Below are 21,306 nucleotides of genomic sequence, written 5' to 3'. Positions count from 1 at the left end.
AAGATTAGATGATCGCCACGTGGACTATTGACATTTGACTCTTATGGGTAATTAATAGTAAATTATTTGTTTTAATGAGTATTTAGATATGAAACCGTTTACATAGAAATTTGTTCCCTAATCTACACCCTTAATTAATGAGTATATTTCAATGAAGCTAAAATATAGACAAGATTATTATAAGTAATTATGTGACTTCTGTTGGAATGTCTCTGTCCTTTTTTGGTAACTGAAAGGCTCCAATTTACTTGTCACTTCAAAAGCCACCAAATTGTCACCTGTAGATAAAGAGAGATTTAACTGACATTCTAACAAATCTACGTATAATATAATGATGGGATAATTCTACAAGAGAAATGTTATCATCAAAATGGGGCATGGGCCAAATATGGTGTCATTTCTTCTCAATATGAACTTGTAATTAATCCAACAACACGAGAGAAAATGTTTAGGGAAAAAGAAGGAATAGAGATGGTTAGAGAGTGATACAACAAAAACTTTTACTTGTAAATAAGGGCGTCGCGGCCCGGCCCGATGCCGATGTAGTGAATGGGTGTGCCAACAAGTTCTTCTATCCTTTCGACATAATTGCGAGCTGCCTTTGGCAGCTTGGAGTAGTCTCTGATCGAAGAAATGTCACTTTGCCACCCGGGCATGACTTCATACTCGACCTAGACAAGTACCAAAGTTAAGGGTTGCGAAATTGTTAAAATTAAAATAAAAGCGCACAAGAAAAAGGCTATAATTTGGTGACAATTCAATCAGAATAATCGACATCTTGGGACAGCCAAACTAGATATTTTCACTAGTGTTGTCGGCATAAATTTCACAGAGAATATATAAGTGTACGAACAAAAAAAAAAAAAAAGAAAATTGGACTTAAGTTACAACACAACAAACAAAATCTTTATTTTTTATACACTTTTGAAAATTTTGATACTCCCTCCGTCCCTTAACAAACTATCTATTTTTTCATTTTGGTTCGTCCCATATCAAAGTACTCATTTCCTTTTTTTTAGTAACTCTATTATCTGTCTAACATTACAAATACTCTTACAACTTACAATATATTACACATATGTCATTATCTTTATGTCACACAATACTAATAAGATTATTTTAGTCACTTCTATTTTATTTTTACGATATCCCAATATAATACTAATATTTCTAAAACTCCATACAAAAAACAAACAGATACATAAATATGGGACGGAGAAAGTACTATTTACTAATAGTAACTTTTTCAAAAAAGAACATTATATCGAATATATTTTTCTTTTCATAAAATATCAATTCAAATACTAACTTTTTATTATTCCCAAACGGAGCCTAATATATTCAAAGGCCGATATAAAAAACATGCCAAAATCAAGGTTTAACACTTCACTTTTCAACATGGAGAAGATTGCAAGGAAAAGATAGAGCTTGTAGAGTGAAGTCGACATGTGGACGTAACATAACTATGTATGAGATGATATTTCTAGCAGATAAAACTGGACATAAGGATATGGAGGCAGAAAGTTGAGATTAAATAATGGCAACCCGAAAAAGAGTGTAATGAATTAGAGCTCACCTTGATCTGCTCCAGAAGACGAAGGTCTGCCGGGAATGATTGAACTGGAGTTCCATCAATACTCTTGTATGAAACGCCCAATTGAATTTCTGGAAGATCTGATAATACATCAAGTTTGGTGAGGTTCAGAGATGAGAACCCATTTATTTGACAGCAATATTTCAGTGCAACTATGTCAAGCCATCCACAACGACGCGGGCGACCCGTTGTTGTCCCGAACTCCTGTCCAGCAAACCTTAGTAAATCCCCTCCTTTGTCCAAGAGTTCAGTCGGAAAAGGACCTGAACCAACACGTGTAGTGTATGCCTTCACCTACACAACATTGCAATTGGATGATATAAGCATAGGAGCGCACTTGAATAACATTTTCAAACACATTCAGTTTGTTCACTCAACATTTCTCAATAGAACAATTCCCCATAAATATTATTAAAAAAATACAAATATACACACACATTAATATAATATATATATATCAAAGTCAATAAATCAGCGCAAAATATTATTTTTTATATTATCAACACAGTTCCCCCGTACCAATTCATCTAAAAATGTTGTGTGAACAGACAGACTGATTGTTTTTTCAGGAAAAATTCATCAAAGAAACAACTTACCACGCCTATGAGGTCGCCGACAACTCTTGGAGCAATACCCAAACCTGTACAGATTCCTCCTGCAGATGGGCTGGATGAAGTTACAAATGGATAAGTACCGAAGTCAATGTCTAACATGGTTGCCTGGCCACCTTCGACCAAAATCTTTTGTTTTCGCGATATGGCATCGTTCATAAAGTGGACAGTATCAGTAATGTAGGGTTCCAATCTCTCAGCAAAGTTTTTGTAACGTTCGACTTCTTCCCTAAGCATGTCAGGGGTGTAATTAAAACCTTGGAATCTTGAAGCAGCATCAGATAATAAAAGATCAAGCTTCTGAGGAAAAGTATCCATATGCCTCAAGTCACTTATTCTTATGCCATTCCGAATAACTTTGCTCGAATAGCAAGGTCCGATGCCTCTTTTGGTAGTGCCAATGAATGACTTAGCTAGCTCAGCCTCCCTAAGCCCATCCACAACTTGATGAAAATCAAATAATAGGTGAGCGCGGTCAGATACCAAGATCCTCCCTTTGCAAGAGACTCCATTAGATTCAAGACCGTCGATTTCTTTAAATAACCCAGGCAGATGCACCACAACTCCATTACCAATTACACAGACAGCTTCCTCATTAAGAATTCCAGAGGGCACAAGGTGAAGTGCAAACTTCTTGCCCTCGGAATTATAAATTGTGTGGCCAGCATTAGCTCCCCCCTGTAGAGAAGTTATTAATCATCGAATTTAGTGTGCTGCTTCTCATTTCAATCAAGGACACAATAAGTCGAAAAATAAATATATCAGAAAGCTAAACTTGTGTAGTTTATGTTTGTCACAGATGCTCCACATTAAGAGCCAAATTCATGTCATTTTCAAGAAATTGACTTTAAACCCCTTAACCTTAAACCCTAATTTTTATATCCAACTTCTTTTTCTTATGCAATTTCAACTAGAAGGAGGTCAGGCTTTAAACTTTACACATACACACACAATACCTACCATACTAATTTCTCTTCCTCTTTATCAAATTTCAAATGGTATTATTCCAAGTATTAACCATGACAATCGAGACTGGCAATATATGATTGAACCAAGACCACACCAAAATTTATTTCAACAGAGTGGTTGTGCCATTGCACAGCATAATCTCTAGTTTCATAGAATCAGTAGACCATTGTTTTGAGTTAAGAATATCCACCCATCTTAAAAGATCAAAATCTCAACATTTTTTTAGTTTTAAACATATTGTTAGACAATTTTATCACATACTACAAGTAACACACTGCCATCGTAATATATATATATATATATATTTATAGAATGTTTCAAAGGGAGCAAGCTAACAACACAAAGGAACATACAATGTATTCACCTGTAGTGTATAGTTCACTATATTTGGCCTCAGCAAGTAACATTCAGTCCTATCTATTAAGCACATAATGCTATTCACAAACCTAACGTCTGTCCACTAAATCCAAGTAACAACTCTCAGTCAGATAGAGCAGATTCCATCCATTAAAACAGATATAAACTCCATAGATAAACCTACTCAGATCTACTTGGTTTACAAAAAACTCAATACGGAGATTATGAGCGAGATATACAACAAATTTGCAGAGACAGAGGTGTTTATCTCTTCTTCTCGTATTCAGAAGTGGAGCGGTAAGTGATATACGTAATATGAACTACCACCAGTAGCAACAGGTAAGCCAATGATAATGTGGGAAAATGAATCGCTAAATTGGAATACTGTATGATAAAAACGAGCTTAAACTAGGCAGAAAAGGCATTCACCTGACAGCGAGCTACGATATCGAAGTGCTTGGCGAGAATATCCACAAGCTTTCCCTTACCTTCGTCTCCCCACTGGCAACCAAGCACGCCGGAAACTTGGCTCAGAGATTCAATCCGATTACATCCAGATTCCGACTCGCTAACTCCTTTCTGTATCACAGTCGAGCCACTCCTCGGCGCGGCGGAGCATAGAATCGTTCTGCTCTGCTTGTTGTTCGGAAGTGAGAGGTGAACGCAATGGTAGGACCCGCCGAGCTTCCCGGATAGAGCACCGCTCCACAACCCCGGCGCGGAGGCGATGGAGGGGGAGGAGGAGATACTCATCGGCGAGACGGCGGCGAATGAATGGGGATCGAGTAGCATACACTCTGCTAGTCTGCTGTACCTTCTCACTTTCCTTTTATTTAAAATAAATATTACTAATTTTATTCATTCTCTTTCTTTCATTTACTTTCCTTTACAATACCATTTAATTTATCTTATTATTAATTTTTGTGATAGAAAAAAGATATGATATATAAATTTATAAATTTGTTCACCCTCATCAAATATTAATCACGATTTTTAATAATATTTTCTATAGTCCATCAAATTTAATCTTATTTCTTATAAATATAGAAATGAATAGAGTTAAATTTATGAATGAGGGAGTAATACATTATTTTTTCATTAGTTCGAATTAATTATGTCATTTTTTTAATTAATTGTTAAATTTATGTATAATTTATTTATAATAAATAATTTTACTTCTTTATAATTTTATCATCTCTATTTTAACAAATATGATTACTAATCAATTTGTTATTTGCTTCATTATTTTTATTAATAGTACTTAATAAATGTGAAAAAATCAATTATGGTTCCAATATAAAAAATTCGTTAATTTTACTCATATTATAAACAATTTCAATTAATTTTAGTCCCGTTATAAATAATTTCAATCAATTTTGGTTCAACTGTTAAAAAATTAACAGAAATTACTGACGTGAACACGACGGAAGTGACATAGCAACTGACTTGGAAACTACACGACTATATTGTTATATGGCCATATATATTTCAGTGTATAATTATACATGTTTATGTACATTAATACACGGCCATATAACAACATGGTCATGCATATTTCAGTGTATAATTATACATGATCATTATAATTCTATACGACGGTGTACTTTTCTGTTTTGGTTTAAAATTTTATTTTTTGTTATATATTTATTTTTAATTTTTGTTTTGAATTTAGAATAGTTGATACAGTTATAATGGGAAAAAATCAATAATAATCCTAATATAATTAAAATGTATCAATTTTAGTTCAAATATAAACATTTATAGAGTATGTTCTTTTGAAAATTTTGTCTAAAATTCTACTATTTACCAAAAAAAAATTCTCTTACAAACATCAAATTATTGTATTGAAATAATAAATTAATTTTTAATACTACTATAATATACAAAATTTAAAAATAGTTGTGTAATTAGATGTTTTAGGGTGTGTTTGTTTGGGGGTTTGGATTTTGAGTTGAGATTTGAATAGTACAAATTTGGAATTTGAATAGTTGTATGATGTGATATAAATAGGTGTTGATTTGATGTTTTGAATGTAAAATTGATTTTTAGTATAATATAAAAAATGAAAAATAGGTGTTTGATTTGATATTTTTTTGGGGGAAAAAATTGGATGAATAGTGTAAATCCAATCCAATCCTCCAAACAAACACACTAAGAAGAAATTTTTTTATGATCAATAGAATTTTAGATAAAATTTTTCAAAATAATATATCTTATAAATTTTTATATTTGAATTAAAATTAATAAATTTTAATTATATTATTATTAATATTTATTTTGTCCACTTTAACTATATCACCTATTTTAAATTCAAAATAATATTTTTTTAAAAATATTAAAAAAAAAAAAATTTAGACTAAAACAGAAATGACCGTGTAACAACGTAACCATGTATAATTATACACTGAAATATACATGGTCATGTAACAACATAGCGATGTATAATTGTACATGGCCGTGTAACAACATAACCATGTATAATTATACACTGAAATATATACAACAATGTAACATCATGACCGTGTATAATTGTACATGGCCGTGTAGTTTCCAGGTCAGCTGCCACGCTGTTACGCCCACGTCAGCAATTTCCGTTTATTTTTTAACGATGAAACCAAAATTGATTGAAATTGTTTATATTGAGACAAAATTTGACTAAAATTGTTTATAAATATGACCAAAATTGATGAGATTTTTATATTGAGACAATTGATAAATTTTTATTATATTGAGACCAAAATTAATTTTTTTTCCCTTAATAAAATTTTCATATTATTTTTTATTTACCTATTTATTATATTAGAATATTTCTCGGACAACTAGGCATAAATGATAGTGTAATTTTTTCCATATTAATAACTAAAATTATGAGAAAATTACCAGAAGCAACCCAAACGGCGTCGTATCGAATAGCAGATTGTTCTTTACTGTTCAAAGACGACGCGCACTATCATTACGAAAAACTTAGTGAAGTGAAATCTCGAAGATTTTCCGCAGAATCTGGATTGCTTTCACTGGATGATCTTTTGCAGTTCTTCGCCCAATTTCCTCTGCGTTTTTGCTGTTGAAATTTTGAATCAATTTTGGAATTCGTTTCGATACGTGCCGAAGCGAGCGTAGGTGCCATCCGCGCAAATGGCGATTGCAGCTGCAGTTGTTATTGTACCGTTAGGCCTTCTCTTCTTCACGTCTGGTCTTGTGGTTAATTTAATCCAGGTGAGTGTGTTTGGAATTTGTATGCAACATTAATCATTTTTATTAGGGTTTTTTTTGTTGTTCGAGATGCTGTGTTTATATATGTTGTGTTTTATGGGCTGAGTGACATCATTTTGCAGTCTTTTGCTATTCCTGATATAAATTAGTACTCCTTGCGTATGCATCTCATGCTTAGCCTTTCGTTCATGATGTAATGTTTCCATGTTTATTCTGGTGTGTAATATGATTTAATTGGTAGCTGAAGAATAATCTTTGATTCTCCAGGCTCTGTGCTTTGTGCTAGTAAGGCCTCTGTCGAAAAGCACATATAGAAGGATAAACAGGGAGGTGGCCGAACTTTTATGGCTTGAGCTAGTGTGGCTAGTTGATTGGTGGGCTGGTGTCAAGGTGAATATATATGATTACAACTGTGGTATATAGTTAAACTTCAATTTTTTGATTACATGAGCTTTAATTTCTGTTAGTGTGATGGTATTGCTTATCATATAATTAAACAATTAACATTAATTTCGAATTGCAATTTGACTCTATAATCTATATGCAACTGTATGGGATGGAGATCTGATCATGTATCAATACAGTTTGAAGCTGCAGAGTGTTGTGGTGTATTTATCTGGCTTAGTCATGTTTTCATGTTCCAATTCAACACCGTATCTTTTTTATGTTGTAAGAGGAGATGAGTATTCACATAACAAACATTTGTGGATCCAATCTCAATGCTATAATAAGAAAGGAGATATTTCCAATCAGTCTGTTTGATGAAGGAGTTTCATTATGTGTTGTTATGCATTCGGAAGAGTAGGATGAAACCCAAACAGTTCAAACTATGACAACAGATTTTGTACCATTGGTCTAATAATTTCCTTTATTACGCATTTAGGTGGATACTCTTTTGTCTTAGTTACATCCTTTCTCTGAATTTTCATCATACAACATAGACCATGAGTCCATCTATACCCTATTAGCTTGCCCGGAGGCATGTGTTATTCTGCTCTTGTGGGCATTCATTACGTTGGTTGCTATCCTAAGCTTAAAAGAAAATAAAATTGTTAGATAGTTAACGATGTAATTTGAATTTGGATCATCTTATCTCTTGTTAACCTGCTATTCTATTTTGCAGATTGAACTGTACACTGACTCTGAAACTTTTAAATTGATGGGTAAGTGGATGTAGTTGCTTCATGTAATTTGATTTGTTTCTGTCATTATGAAAGTATAAGTCTTGCTTGAGACACATATATTTACTTATATTGGTATTTCCAGGTAAAGAGCACGCGCTTGTTATATGTAATCACAGAAGCGACATTGACTGGCTTGTAGGTTGGGTTTTGGCTCAGGTTTGCAATCTCCCTGTTACTATTCTGCTAATCTGTTTTGTTTTATCAATAAATCTTAATCAAAATCAAATCAATCTCCAGAGAAATCAACTCACCATAAAACCATGTAATTTGAATCACAATAAGTAGATCAGGTTTATTTTAGCTGGTTCTTTATGTTATCTTTACTAGGAAGCTCAGCGGATTTGACATTTTGATATTCTACTGACAGCGATCAGGTTGCCTTGGTAGCACATTAGCTGTTATGAAGAAATCATCAAAGCTCCTTCCTGTAAGTGCCTAATGCTTCTACTATGGCATTGATCCAGAAGCTGTACTAAGCAATAATCTTTTATAACAGTGAACATAAATTGCCTTAGAGAAGGAGTGATGATTCTCTTTTCTTTTAATTTGTATTCTGGATGCCCTCTAATCTGATGAACTTTTTATATAATGGAGTTGACAAAATTATCTTGATAAATTATAAAATGTCTCATCATGAGATGCTGATAGGAGTGAACAAGAAATGCTTTAACTGCGTGAATGTGAAGATGTTGTTGTCATATGATGAAATTATATTAAGTTCTAAAACTATTCTCTTCCTTGGTTAAATCTTCAATGCCCCAGTTACTAGTTAAAAAGTTGTTTGTATTTATGTTTTATATTTCTCTCTTCTATCTTTTTTTCTCCTCTCGTTTTGTTTCCAAGATACGGATAGAAATCCAATCAATCGAATTGAATACAAATTTTTCCTAATAGTTTTGTTTGCTATTTAGTTTGCTTCTTTAGTTGATTTCAGCTTTTTCTTTACATTGCAGTACATGCAAGGTATACTAAGAAAGAGATCTTTTCTTGATCTTTTCAGGTTATAGGATGGTCCATGTGGTTCTCCGAATATCTCTTTCTTGAAAGGAACTGGGCGAAGGATGAAAGCACTTTGAAAGTACTGTAAAGTGTTCTTATATAAATTACTGTCATGCAATTTTACTTGTTTGTTATTTTCTTATCTGCTTTTTGTTTCTTCACTAGTGTTTCTGCCATTCTCGGCTGTCTGAATTGATATAATCAGTATCTACATCATTTTAGCCTTTTATGAATATGTTGATGGGTTCAATCTAGTGAACTGAATAAAATTATATTGAATATGGGTTATACTTTATTGCAGTCAGGACTTCAGCGGCTGAGAGATTTTCCTTTGCCTTTTTGGCTGGCACTTTTTGTCGAGGGTACTCGTTTCACTCAAGCAAAACTCTTAGCAGCTCAAGAATATGCTTCCTCCACTGGGCTACCCATACCAAGAAATGTTTTAATTCCTCGAACTAAGGTACCAATATGAACTAATTTATGAGATGGAGTCATGAATCCATGATTATTCTATCACCATCTTGAAACTCCATGCCAAATTTTGTCATTTTTGCATGTCCTGAACTAAGACGTGAGCCTTTACTATACAAGTTCTCTATTATTTATGTTCTCTATGTTAAAAGTGTCGGTTACTGTTTTTGACAGACTGTTTTCATCTTGCACTTCGTTGGGGACATCACATTTCTTAAGAGTTATTCTTGGAATATAGCTGTTATGTTTTACCTTTTCATCTTCTTATAGAAAGATTTTAAACATGAAACTTATGTATGAGATATTTAACACCAACCTGTTGGAGTGATTCACAGGGCACAGGACTTGCTCTATTCGATTATTTTTTTAAATCCTTGTTTCATTTCCCTTTCTTGGATGTTTTGATTTCGCTTTCATGTAGATATAGCTAATCTGCATTCTTTATGTGCATGCTATCCAAATCTAGGTTGTGGAGTCACTAATTTTATACGTTTTGTTTTGTGTTACCACGTGCTCAAAATCAATATTCTCCTGAATTTTGTTTCCTGTTCAATGCTTTCAGGGATTTGTTTCAGCTGTAGCTCATATGCGCTCTTTTGTGCCAGCTATTTATGATGTAACTGTTGCTATTCCTAAATCGTCTCCTCAACCCACCATGCTAAGACTCTTCAAAGGGCAGTCTTCTGTGGTAAGCTATAAAATCTTGCTATCAGTTTTTGTACATTGTTGTATTATTATATAGCCAATTGGTGGCAGCTTCATTCTGATGCATTTTGGAACATTGCTCAATATTGGACGCGAGAAAGGAGTTCTCAAACTAGCATTTCTATATATATATATATATATTTTGTTGAGTCTTGACCTTATTTTATTACATTAGATCATTCTTATACTACCTGTTAATTCTTGTTTCGAGATATTAATGCTATACTAAATTATAACCTTTTGAGGTTCACGTCCACCTCAAACGGCACTTGATGGAGGAACTGCCGGAATCTGATGATGCCGTTGCTCAATGGTGTAAAGATGTCTTTGTTGCCAAGGTATGTTTTACATTCAGCATCAAGAAACAGATAATTATCAAACATACCTACTTTGCCTCATTAATCAGATCCACAAATTGCTTCTCTGAACAGGATAAGTTACTCGACAAACACGTTGCCGAGGGCTCCTTTGGCGAACAACTTCAAGACATGGGGTGCCCCGTGAAATCCCTTCTGGTAATTACAACACCAAAGTTCTAAACAAATTGCACACACAGCAAATATAACATTTCACCTCCTACGATCGCAGGTTGTTAGTTCTTGGGGAATTTTGATGATCCTCGGATCTTTGAAAGTTTTCCAGTGGTTCTCGATGTTCTCTTCGTGGAAAGGCATTCTGTTTTTATCCCTCGCGCTGGCAGCCGTCACCATTCTTATGCAAATCTTGATTCAGTTCTCCCAGTCAGAACGTTCGACTCCTGCCAAGGCTTCCCAGAAGAAACCAAAGATCGATGGAGAAAGCTCGGAAAATAAAGTGCACTAGGTGTGTGAGACACACCTACACCTGCCTACCTCTATTCCCAGGGCACATGATATGTATTCTTCTGCTAGTGTTCGATTTTCTAACTCCATTTGTGGCTCTTGTAATTTTATGACACACACTGCCCTCCCTTTGTACGGACAGGACGGAAGAAGGTAAACAAACTCGTCAATTCATTAATTCTGTCATTTTTGGAGTCACCAAATTATTCTTTTTTTTAGTTTTACTTGCATAATTAACAAATCTCTAATCATTCTCCATTTAACAAAATATTTTTTTGAGAATATTTTGAAAAATGTAAGGAAGATGTAATCCTTGAGTGGATTATAAATAATTTTGCCTAGGATTTAATATGAAAATTAAATTTAGAATTTTTAAAAATCAGTTAATGGGTGAATAGAAATATCAAAATTAAATAATATATGAAAAATCTTCCACCTAAAAATACATCTAAACTTTTATTCAATTTGACATTTTATTTGATATTTGTTTGAATTATTTTATTTATTAATTTCATATTCTCGCATTACTTTTCTAACATTGCATGTGTGTTACGATTAGTTGGTGATATAATTAATAGCAAAATAAAAATATCCTAAGATTGAGAATAGATGCATCAACTATAACAATTAGGTAAATACCGGACTACATAATTTATTTTTATTTTTTATTTTCGTCTGTCTAAACATGATTATACAATTTAATTATATTTTAAATTTTAAATTTAATAATTTTTTTAATATTATTTATCTTAATTTTAATTTATAATTATTTTTACTAATATACTTTTTAATTATTTATTAATTATATTTTATTTAAATTTTAATTTTTATTAATATATTTTTTAATTATTTAATAATTATATTTTATCTAAATTTCGGCGATAATAGATTTATATTAACGAAGGGAGTATTATTTATTTGTATGGAAAAGGAGTATATTTTTTAGAAAATAGAGGGGCGTTTATGCAATTAAGTTGAAGTGATGTATTTACAATTCAATCCCTTTTCCACACATATATAACAGCTTCTTGTTCCTCCCTGTTTTGTGAACCTACATCAAGAGGTGGAAGGGTTATTCTTTTTGGGAAGAAAAAGAGGCGATGAGTCGGAGCTTGGGAATTCCGGTGAAGCTATTGCACGAGGCGTCGGGGCATGTGGTGACGGTGGAGCTGAAGAGCGGCGAGCTGTATCGTGGAAGTATGGTCGAATGCGAGGATAATTGGAATTGCCAGCTCGAGAACATCACTTACACTGCTAAGGTACCATTGGATTGATGAATGTAGGATACGCTGAGATTTATTCAATGATTTCTTTTTGAATTTGTCTTCTGTTTTTGTGTTGAACAATTCTAAATGCTAATTTATTTAAACCCTGGGGTAGGTGTTAAACCCTAGGAATGATCTGTAAGCGGCAATTATGTGATTTGCGCTGTTTCCCTAATATTTTGAGTGTGTCTTGTTGTGTTATCCCCTTACCGACTGTATTATTATAAATTTAAACCTGAAAACCAAATGATTTGAAGTTGTCATACTGCTTATTTTGCAATGTGGGGATTCGTTTGAAGCATATTGTAAAGGCTGAGGAATTAGGGATCTTTATTTTTCTTTGCAACAATGGACACTGAAGGTAATTACTTTAATTTATGAGCAGGAGAAGTGATACAGTCACCAATTTTAACTGATGTAGTTCTCTATCTATGCTGCTAATTACTGAACTGGACAGTGCTTGAGAGCAAGTACAAAATCGCCGTATTGAATGAAAAATTATGTGTATTTTGAATGATTGTTGGTAAATTATTATGTAGGATGGGAAGGTTTCTCAGCTGGAGCATGTTTTCATCAGAGGGAGCAAAGTCAGGTTTATTACTCTCTTATTATCATTATTATCCTTTGTCTCTATCACTATTCTTGGATGTAATCAATTCTCGATTTCCCCAGGTTTATGATAATACCAGATATGCTCAAGAATGCTCCCATGTTTAAGCGGTTGGAAGCGAGGATAAAGGTTCCATTTCACTATATCCATGATATTTGTAATGTGTTCTTCCTTCTGAATTTGTTCAAGACTTTAATTATCACCATTTAATATTTAATCTTGAAGGGGAAGAGTTCAGCACTTGGTGTTGGCCGTGGCCGTGCTGCTGCCATGCGAGCTAGAGTAAGTTATATGTATATATATATATATATCTAAATGCTTGTGCTGATTACTAACATCGAATCTATACCCAATGGTTGATATTTAGTCCAAATGATTCTCACAAGCACTTTAGACACTCTTGTTTTTTCCCGTGTGTTTGTTTGAGGGTTTGGGTTTTGAATAGTTGTTTGATGTGATATAAATAGATGTTAATGTGATTATTTGAATGTAAAATTGATATGAGTATAATATAAGAACTGAAAACAGGTGTTTGATAGTAAAAGAATTGTAAAAAGAACCCAAACAAACACAACCTAGTTAGTTTGATCACGGCTCACCCTGATGTGAGTTTTTCATTGGCAGGCTCAGGCTGCTGGTCGGGGAGGTGGCCCTGGCAGGGGTACTGCACCACCTGTGCGAAGATGATCGTATCCCTTGCAAAGTAAGTGTATTCATGCCTTTGCCCAATTTCCTACTTAAACTATAGTAAGGATTTCGGAGTCCTGAGTCGAACATAGAGAGTTGGAAAGTGATTTTGGCAAATTGCTGTGAACCAGTGACTGATATATATTTTGTTTGCTTCACTTAGAACACAAATAGTTTATGCTGTTGTTAGTTTCAGTTGCTCTTCAAGTGCCTAATTTTGGATTGATTTTGTCACCTGTTATGCTACTTATAAATTATAAAATACACTAAAATAGTAAAAAATTTGAATTTGAATAGTTGTACGATGTGATATAGATTGATGTTTTAATAATGAAAAGGTGAAAAATAGTGTTTTATTTGATATTTTTTTGGGGCGGATAATTTCTTTGGTAAAATTTTATAAAAGAACACACCCTTGTATGTTTTCACTTTGAGAGTAGCTAGTGTCATCTTCGTTCAAAATGTTACTATCTCTCTCTAGAATAATTATACCACTTCTTTTTTTTGTTTTTGTTTGTCGGCTAAATTTATAGTAAACAATTTTATTCACCTATAATTTTAATATCCCTACTCTAACAAAACATAACCAATTTGTTATTATTTTTTCTACTTACTCACTATTTTATTATTAATTTGTCAATAAATTTTTTTATAATACTCTCTCTCATTTTACTTTTTACCTATCCGACTTTTATATTAAAATATTACTACCTCCGTCTGGTTGCAAAAATTATATTTATTTTTTGCATATTCAACTTTGAATATTAATTATTATATCAAAACTAGTACAAATCATGAAAATAAGACAAAAAAATGTCTCTATTAGTATCTTCTAATAATGATATTTATATAAAACAAATATACAAATAATATATTTTTAATATTAAATATATGCAAAAGATAAATGTAATTTTTGCAAGCGTTATTGCCCTCTCGTCTGTCGGGGTTTGTTTGCCTAGTTTACTTGTTGACATGAGTTTTTAGGTGATATAATTTTGATATATATATATATATTTCTTACTTTCTTAATATTGCCTTTTTATTAAATATGTTATTATATTATTTTTCAAAGAGGTGAAAGAGAGGAAAAATGTAAATAAAGAAAAGTTACAATTTAAAAATAATAACAATACGGTTCTAAGGTTTAGGGAGCAAAGACAGTTCTATATGGACTACATGAAAGTAAAGTATTTCATTAATCTGTATAAACATGAGAATGTTATTATTCAAATTTATTTTTACTTTTTTATTTATTATATTCTCATTTAAATTTATTCATTTTTTTTTTTTATTTTCACAAAAAAAATATCACTTCTTTTATTTACTTATTTTTTTTATCCTAAAAACTAATTTTTTTTATTTTTTAATCTATTTTTATTTAAAGTCTGTGCCTACTTAAACGAACATACAATTAAATGGCGAATGAAGTATTTGTGAAGTAGTATATAATAATGTGTGTACTTTCATATAGTCCATAGAATTTGTTCATTCTTTCCCTGTGAAATACTACCTTCCTCCCTGAAGTAATATTAATATTATATTAGTAGATGGTAAAATGTACGGATAAATGACTATTTTGCCCTTGTAAATATATTAGCATAATATATTTGCAATTGTGTAATAATAATAAAAAAGTAGGGATAATTTTACGGTGATACGATTATTTATGGAAATGAGACTATTATTTTGGGACAGACGAAAATGATAAACAAGACAATTATATTGGGGCTTATGGGCACACAAATTTTCGACAAGAAAAATATTAACTGATAGCAACAAACAATTAGAATAGAATCAGAACGTAGAGAAATCAAAGAAAAGAAAGAAAAATTAATCAAATGATCTATTTGGGTTCAGATCACAATTCACAACCCATCTCGAATTGTCAATTGTTATGGTTTCTAGCAAACAATATTGAAACAAAATATCAAAATAATGCCTATTTGTAGCGGGTTATCGGCAACAATAATTGTTTTGTTTTAAAATGTATTTTTTGTATCGAGTTTTTTTATTACAAATAATTTTTTTTTTTTTATTTGGTCATTTATTTATTTATTATTTTTTTTGTTGCGATATTTTGTTTATAATAACTACAATTAAGATAAGCCATCGTCGCATGTATATATTTGTTATTCAATTGTTACAAAAATAAATATTTTTTTAAAAAAATAAATTATAATACAAAATTTAATAAACAATAATTATATATAATGACTTTGGCAATAGAAAAAAAAAAGTAATTTTAAATAAAAAATCAGCAATTAATAAATATAAAAATATTATTTTAAAAGTCTAAAAAAAATGGGTGGATGCGTGAATAGAGATGAAGAAATTCATCAAAAATACCTAAATAAACTTACGGTAACAAATTGAAAATTTTTTGTTGTACACCTTTTTTCAGTATGATACTGATATTAACTTTAAAAAAAGTTTAATATTTCAATATCTTATCTTACTGATATTATTTTTATTAAATATATTAATTATTAATATAAATAATTAATTATTTTATTATTTTTTCAAAAATTACAAAAAAATAATACATTTTATTCACGAAAATTACTTATGAAATTAATTTCATGAGTAATAAGTATGGGCGCCCATGTTATTTTCTTAAAAAAATTGTTGAATAGTTTATTGATGTCCAGTTTTGGGCCTGTAAGCTTGGGCATATTTGGACCCAATAAAGGCCCATTTTTATTTGGATCAAAACTACGTCGTTGGATCTATAGGCATGAATTGAGGCCCGACGTGGGTTGCCCTTTAGTCCGATCCGAAACAACGATTTTACGTGCAGAGGCAGGGAGGCAATCGATTCGGCTTTCCGATCCTCTCTGAATATCGGAATCCGGTTTGACCTCAATTATCTCGACGGGAGTGCATCGGCGACGGCGCGGAACTATTGCGGGAGGATCAGGTGCTGTTTAGCTATCTTTTTTATCCGTTTTTGTTTTCGTATTCGGTTGCGCATCAAAACCCTAGTTGCGCAATTGCTTTTTCGGAGTAGCGGCGGTTTAGAGAGTTGCGGTTGTGCCTAGAGCGTCGTGAATGTGCTTGTTTGCTCGTGGATTTTGATTGTGTTGTTTTAATTAGTTGCGTGAAGTTACTGTTTTTTTTTTTTTCGCATGTTTGTCGATTGGGTTAGGGTTGTAAGGAATTTGAAATTGTTTTTGCCGCAGCGCTTCATGAAATTGGAGCACAATGGCGAATTTTTCTGGAAAAGGAGCCCCAACTAACGGCTCTGTTTACGTTTTCAATTTGCCTCCTGGAACTGACGAGGAGATGCTTGCTGAGCACTTCGGAACAATTGGCTTGCTAAAGGTATGAGCCCTACAGGTATATCTTGCAATTTGATCCCAAAAGCCTCAATTTTTAAATTTTTAAATTTCCATATTAGTTAATAGGACTATGGTATCAAACTCACATATATATTTATATATGCTCAAGAAATTCAAGTTAGGTTTCTGTAGTTTAAATTTGTTTGCCATTTTTTATAGAGGTACAGTTAGTAGGGTTAATGGTAAATGGTTTTAGTTTTGGAGTTTGTGGTTCAGGTTTGATGATCCGGAACTCATTCTTTTACTCAAATGATTTGTTGCAAGCTTTCTGTTTTTACCATATGAGTTATATTTTATTGGTGGATGAATCTTTTTGCAAAGAAATATCCCTGAGTGTGTGCCTTTTGTTCTTGCGTTGTTTACTATGGTTGTTTACTTCTGTTTTTTTAACAGAAAGACAAACGAAGTGGACGGCCAAAAATATGGATATATCATGATAAAGTAACAAATGAGCCCAAAGGAGATGCCACAGTAACTTATGAGGATCCGCATGCTGCATTAGCTGCTGTTGAATGGTTTAATAATAAAGATTTCCATGGAGCTACAATTGGAGTCCTTTTGGCTGAGTCGAAGAGTAAAGATGACATTGTTAATCATGTTGGTGATCAAGCTCCTGCTGACGAACACAATGGGCTTGAGGGAGGATCTAGGGACCTAAATGGTGGGGCTGGAAGGGGCAGAGGTCGAGGTGATGCTTTAGGGAAACCTTGGCAACAAGAAGGGGATTGGTTGTGTCCGAACTCAAGGTCTGTGGTGTGATCATTGGTGGGCAGCTCTTTCTTACTCTTTTGCACCATGCATTTGTCTTTTATATTAAATAAAAAACCGATTCTTGAAACATAATTAATATATTGGATTTCTTGGTGGAAACAGCTGCGGTAATGTAAACTTTGCATTTCGAGGTGTGTGCAATCGTTGTGGTACTGCTCGTCCCACTGGATCTTCTGGTGGTGGTGCTGGGGGTGGTGGGCGAGGTAAGGGCCATGGTGGCAGTGATCCAGGAGGCCATGCCCGTGCAGTAGGTGCTACTGCTGGAGGAGGGCTTTTTGGTCCAAATGATTGGCCTTGTCCAATGTAAGAGATGACATTATTTATTTATTTATTTCTTTTACACATATATATATATATATATAGATTAACATAAATTAGGGGTTTGTTCTTTTATGTACTCATTTTCAGCCTTTCACTATTCAACTTTTTACTTTCCCTCCAAAAAATTGCAACCAATAGGACCAACACCCAGTTTTCATACAAAATATCACGTCAAATGACTATATTTACATATAAAAAATAAAAACACAAAAGAACACATCCTTGATCTGTTTCTGTTGATTTTGTTACGGAATTTGCCTGGTGTTTGAAAGTTTAGAACTGTTCTTACCAAGAGAAGAATTCCTCTTCTATTCAAGTTTCTTCCATTGGGAAGCAGATGACTGCAAAAGTTGGAACTTTTATTGTCTCTGTTTGGATATGTCACATGTCTTTATGATTATACATGTATGAAATATGTTGTATTTAGGAAAAATATTACTGTGTATATACAATTTGATACATTTTGTATTTGTTAGCTATATAGCATTATGTAATGATTTTAAATAATATGGTTGATTAGAAGCATGATGATTAATGTTGGGATATAGAATGTAAAAGTTTTTATCTATGATAAATTTGAATGAGGGGGTGGTTAAATAATTTTTTATGTATTTTATTTTACTAATATTTAGAAAAATTATTTTGAGGAAATTTATCTTTGGAATAAATTATCAATTTTCCAAAATTTGAGGTAAAAGAAGGTATATCAACATACTGCTTGTCAGTTCAACATGTTAATAGTTCATGAGCTTCCGTGGGATGTTTTTACCTACTTATTTGGCGTAATCATAGAAATGCTTTTCTGTTATTGGAGCCATTTTTTTGTACTGTCTTCTGTAGTGCAACGAGTAATTATATTCCGATCTTCTCTGAATCTTTTTGGATGCACTTCTGTTGGTTTATATGTATTTTGTTCTATCAAATCAGGTTTTTACAACAATTTATAGAAGATATTTCAATGTGGAAATTGGCACAATGAAACTAATTATTGCTCGATCTAACCATTTCTTTCTTTTGAGGTGCTCCCAGCTATCTTGGATTGAATAACTATTTGTAAAATGTTGGTTTTGCATCTGGTTCACTGTATGGTGTTGTAGTGATCCTTTCTGAATCTTACTCCTACGGTCCAATGTCTATCAGTAGATTGGCCTTTCAGTGTTATGAAAAGATGTTTAAGAAGATACAACTTTTCTGTTTATGTGTTAATTGAAATTTTTATCGAAGAAGCCCTATTTTTCATTGAACTAAAGCTTTGAGTTGGTCCACCTCTGTGCTTTGCTTGTTTATTTTTGGAGAAATGTTTGAAAATTAGTGGGTTATGGTTTCACTATGTGTTTATCTCGTTGTAGTTTCTTTAATTCTCAGTGGTGCGAATAATAGAGTTAGTATGGACTGCCATTCATGGGATTTGTTCCATTAATCAATGCAATGCTTCATTGAATGCATGTGTGGTGGATTGGATCAATCAGCCACTCTATTTATATCCTCATAACTTAACCTAACTTATGTTGGCAACTTGCTGATTCAGGTGCGGAAATATTAACTGGGCAAAGCGCACAAAATGCAACATTTGCAATACCAATAAACCCGGACACAATGATGGGGGTGTCAGGTACGTGCTGGTGTTTTTATCTCCTCGTTGATTTGAGTTAAATTTACCTTCAATCTCTCACACTCTTCGCAACTTCTTTGGTACCTGATTTTGCCAATGAGCTATATATGATTTCTCTCTAAATCTTTATTTCATCTGCGCCATGTGTGGTGGTATTTGCTCCTTCTCTTGGTAACATATTTCTCAGAAGTCTTTAGCTAAACAGTAACCTTTGTCTACTTTGTACCTTTTACTTTAGAGGAGGACGTGGTGGAGGTTACAAGGAACTAGATGAGGAAGAAATAGAGGAAACAAAAAGGCGCCGGCGAGAGGCTGAAGAAGTAACAATCTCATTATATATAAGTTATTTTCTGGTATATGTTATCAACAAATTATAGTTGCTTTTTGTGTTGTCAGGATGATGGGGAAATGTATGATGAGTTTGGAAACCTTAAGAAAAAGTTCCGCGCAAAAACCCAAGCAGCTGAAATGGCTCAAGTCACTGGTGTCGGACGAGCTGGATGGGAGATTGAGGAGCTAGGTATTCTTATTTTAATCAACTTAATTGTTCCCCGTGTCGATCTCCGAAAAAATATCCGTATGGTTAAAATATCTGATTATTCTCGTATTGTAAGAGCTCTAATTTGATTGTCTAATCTAGTGAATTGCTTTGTATTTTTGTGCCGTATCTTTAAAAGTTTAGGCTAGAACCTGAAAGAAACTTAAAATTTCAAATTTTTTCCGTGTGGTCCGTGTAATTGATAATTCAAACGGTAGCTCAATTGTTGAACAAAAGTAGGAAATATTATCTTCGTTTATGATTTTGCATCCGTAGACCGATGCTATATCAATGTAGGTAACAAGGACAAAAGAGATAAAAAGGACCGGGGAAGAGAAAGGGAAAGAGATAGGCATTCAAATAGAGATCGAGACAGGGAAAGGGAAAGGGACAGGCTTCGACATTACGACTACGATCGCGACCGAGACCGTGATAGAGACAGAGACCGCGGCAGCAGGTACCGTAGTTGAGTGCAAACATAAGAAACTTTACTTTGCCCTGAGAATAGCTTCTAAAGCGGTTATTTAGCTTTAATTTTGTTACAATGCACCGTTATTCTTTGAGAGGCTAAATAACAGCAGAATGATGATGAGCTTCACCTTTTACTCTGGCTGTGTAACCTAATATTTCTCTGTAATATGAAGGTTTGGTTTTATTATCTACCCGACTTGAAGTTTGTTTTCCTTGTTTGCTTTGCATGCAATAATGCAGAATTTCATGTCCTATTGAGTTTAAATAGTATTTTTAACTTGTATGTTTTGTAAGAGAATAATATATTTTTATTTTTATTTTTATTGGTAATCATGATAGTAGTTTTGATTTGATCAAATACACCTACCTACCCGTTTTGGGTTTGGTTCTTTTAGTGCTTACATTCTTCTTCTATACTGTTGTTGATTTCTATGTTACTTTCCCAAATCAAATCCACCGCTCGGGAAGTCGTCGGGCTTTCCCTCATTCAAAATGGCTGGAATAATATATTTTTTATTGGTAATCGAATATGTTTTCTTATTTTGTAGATTTAGGTTGTTTGGGTCTTTGCAGTCGTGTTAGAGTAATTTAATTTTATTTTTCATTATTATTTTTTAAATATTTAATATTTTTTTTATTATTTTAAATAATTTTTTATTTTTATAATTTAAAATATTTTTTAAAAAATTAGGAAAATAAAAAATATATTTAAAAGTTAAAATTTTAAAATTTAAATTTTCTATTTTTAAAAAAGAATGCAACGCCATTT

The 21,306-nt window shown here is 32.8% G+C and overlaps 4 protein-coding genes across 4 annotated transcripts; 3 read left to right on the top strand and 1 right to left on the bottom strand.

Annotated features, from left to right (window-relative positions):
- Positions 1-340: 340 nt before the first annotated feature.
- Positions 341-4,346, bottom strand: LOC127266241 (adenylosuccinate synthetase, chloroplastic-like). The gene is made up of 4 exons (XM_051296423.1): positions 3,961-4,346; positions 2,191-2,883; positions 1,577-1,888; positions 341-671 (listed from the first exon to the last, which is right to left on the bottom strand). The coding sequence occupies exons 1-4, from the start codon at positions 4,321-4,323 to the stop codon at positions 501-503; spliced, it is 1,539 nt and encodes a 512-aa protein (XP_051152380.1). The 5' UTR covers positions 4,324-4,346; the 3' UTR covers positions 341-500.
- A 2,075-nt stretch (positions 4,347-6,421) lies between these two features.
- On the top strand, positions 6,422-11,110 carry LOC127266385 (1-acyl-sn-glycerol-3-phosphate acyltransferase 2-like). Its single transcript, XM_051296613.1, has 11 exons — positions 6,422-6,747; positions 7,012-7,134; positions 7,868-7,907; positions 8,011-8,084; positions 8,296-8,355; positions 8,929-9,006; positions 9,229-9,387; positions 9,961-10,086; positions 10,349-10,441; positions 10,535-10,618; positions 10,692-11,110. The coding sequence occupies exons 1-11, from the start codon at positions 6,667-6,669 to the stop codon at positions 10,923-10,925; spliced, it is 1,152 nt and encodes a 383-aa protein (XP_051152570.1). The 5' UTR covers positions 6,422-6,666; the 3' UTR covers positions 10,926-11,110.
- Positions 11,111-11,963: 853 nt separating this feature from the next.
- On the top strand, positions 11,964-13,776 carry LOC127266320 (small nuclear ribonucleoprotein SmD3b-like). Its single transcript, XM_051296532.1, has 5 exons — positions 11,964-12,183; positions 12,729-12,781; positions 12,862-12,928; positions 13,025-13,081; positions 13,424-13,776. Exons 1-5 carry the CDS (start codon positions 12,025-12,027, stop codon positions 13,484-13,486), a joined length of 399 nt encoding a protein of 132 aa, XP_051152489.1. The 5' UTR covers positions 11,964-12,024; the 3' UTR covers positions 13,487-13,776.
- Positions 13,777-16,239: 2,463 nt separating this feature from the next.
- LOC127266382 (transcription initiation factor TFIID subunit 15) lies at positions 16,240-20,724 on the top strand. The gene is made up of 8 exons (XM_051296607.1): positions 16,240-16,403; positions 16,666-16,807; positions 17,218-17,570; positions 17,698-17,898; positions 19,445-19,528; positions 19,767-19,848; positions 19,925-20,048; positions 20,364-20,724. Exons 2-8 carry the CDS (start codon positions 16,688-16,690, stop codon positions 20,534-20,536), a joined length of 1,137 nt encoding a protein of 378 aa, XP_051152564.1. The 5' UTR covers positions 16,240-16,403; positions 16,666-16,687; the 3' UTR covers positions 20,537-20,724.
- The last annotated feature ends 582 nt before the right edge of the window (positions 20,725-21,306 follow it).

This window comes from Andrographis paniculata, unplaced genomic scaffold, assembly GCF_009805555.1.
Source record: "Andrographis paniculata isolate CXL003 unplaced genomic scaffold, ASM980555v1 Contig75END, whole genome shotgun sequence".
Classification (NCBI taxonomy): domain Eukaryota; kingdom Viridiplantae; phylum Streptophyta; class Magnoliopsida; order Lamiales; family Acanthaceae; genus Andrographis; species Andrographis paniculata.
This window is presented reverse-complemented; position numbering and strand designations above follow the sequence as displayed.

Excerpts from the sequence above, each read along its gene's own strand:
- LOC127266241 (XM_051296423.1), bottom strand. The coding sequence starts at position 4,323 with ATGCTACTCGATCCCCATTCATTCGCCGCCGTCTCGCCGATGAGTATC. Across the intron at positions 2,884-3,960 it reads ATATCGTAGCTCGCTGTCAG|GGGGGAGCTAATGCTGGCCA; the intron begins GTGAATGCCTTT and ends ACTTCTCTACAG. Across the intron at positions 672-1,576 it reads GTCTTCTGGAGCAGATCAAG|GTCGAGTATGAAGTCATGCC; the intron begins GTGAGCTCTAAT and ends GTACTTGTCTAG.
- LOC127266385 (XM_051296613.1), top strand. The coding sequence starts at position 6,667 with ATGGCGATTGCAGCTGCAGTTGTTATTGTACCGTTAGGCCTTCTCTTC. Across the intron at positions 8,356-8,928 it reads AATCATCAAAGCTCCTTCCT|GTTATAGGATGGTCCATGTG; the intron begins GTAAGTGCCTAA and ends TGATCTTTTCAG. Across the intron at positions 10,442-10,534 it reads AAGATGTCTTTGTTGCCAAG|GATAAGTTACTCGACAAACA; the intron begins GTATGTTTTACA and ends TTCTCTGAACAG.
- LOC127266320 (XM_051296532.1), top strand. The coding sequence starts at position 12,025 with ATGAGTCGGAGCTTGGGAATTCCGGTGAAGCTATTGCACGAGGCGTCG. Across the intron at positions 12,184-12,728 it reads ACATCACTTACACTGCTAAG|GATGGGAAGGTTTCTCAGCT; the intron begins GTACCATTGGAT and ends ATTATTATGTAG. Across the intron at positions 12,929-13,024 it reads GGTTGGAAGCGAGGATAAAG|GGGAAGAGTTCAGCACTTGG; the intron begins GTTCCATTTCAC and ends TTAATCTTGAAG.
- LOC127266382 (XM_051296607.1), top strand. The coding sequence starts at position 16,688 with ATGGCGAATTTTTCTGGAAAAGGAGCCCCAACTAACGGCTCTGTTTAC. Across the intron at positions 16,808-17,217 it reads GAACAATTGGCTTGCTAAAG|AAAGACAAACGAAGTGGACG; the intron begins GTATGAGCCCTA and ends TTTTTTTAACAG. Across the intron at positions 19,849-19,924 it reads GCCGGCGAGAGGCTGAAGAA|GATGATGGGGAAATGTATGA; the intron begins GTAACAATCTCA and ends TTGTGTTGTCAG.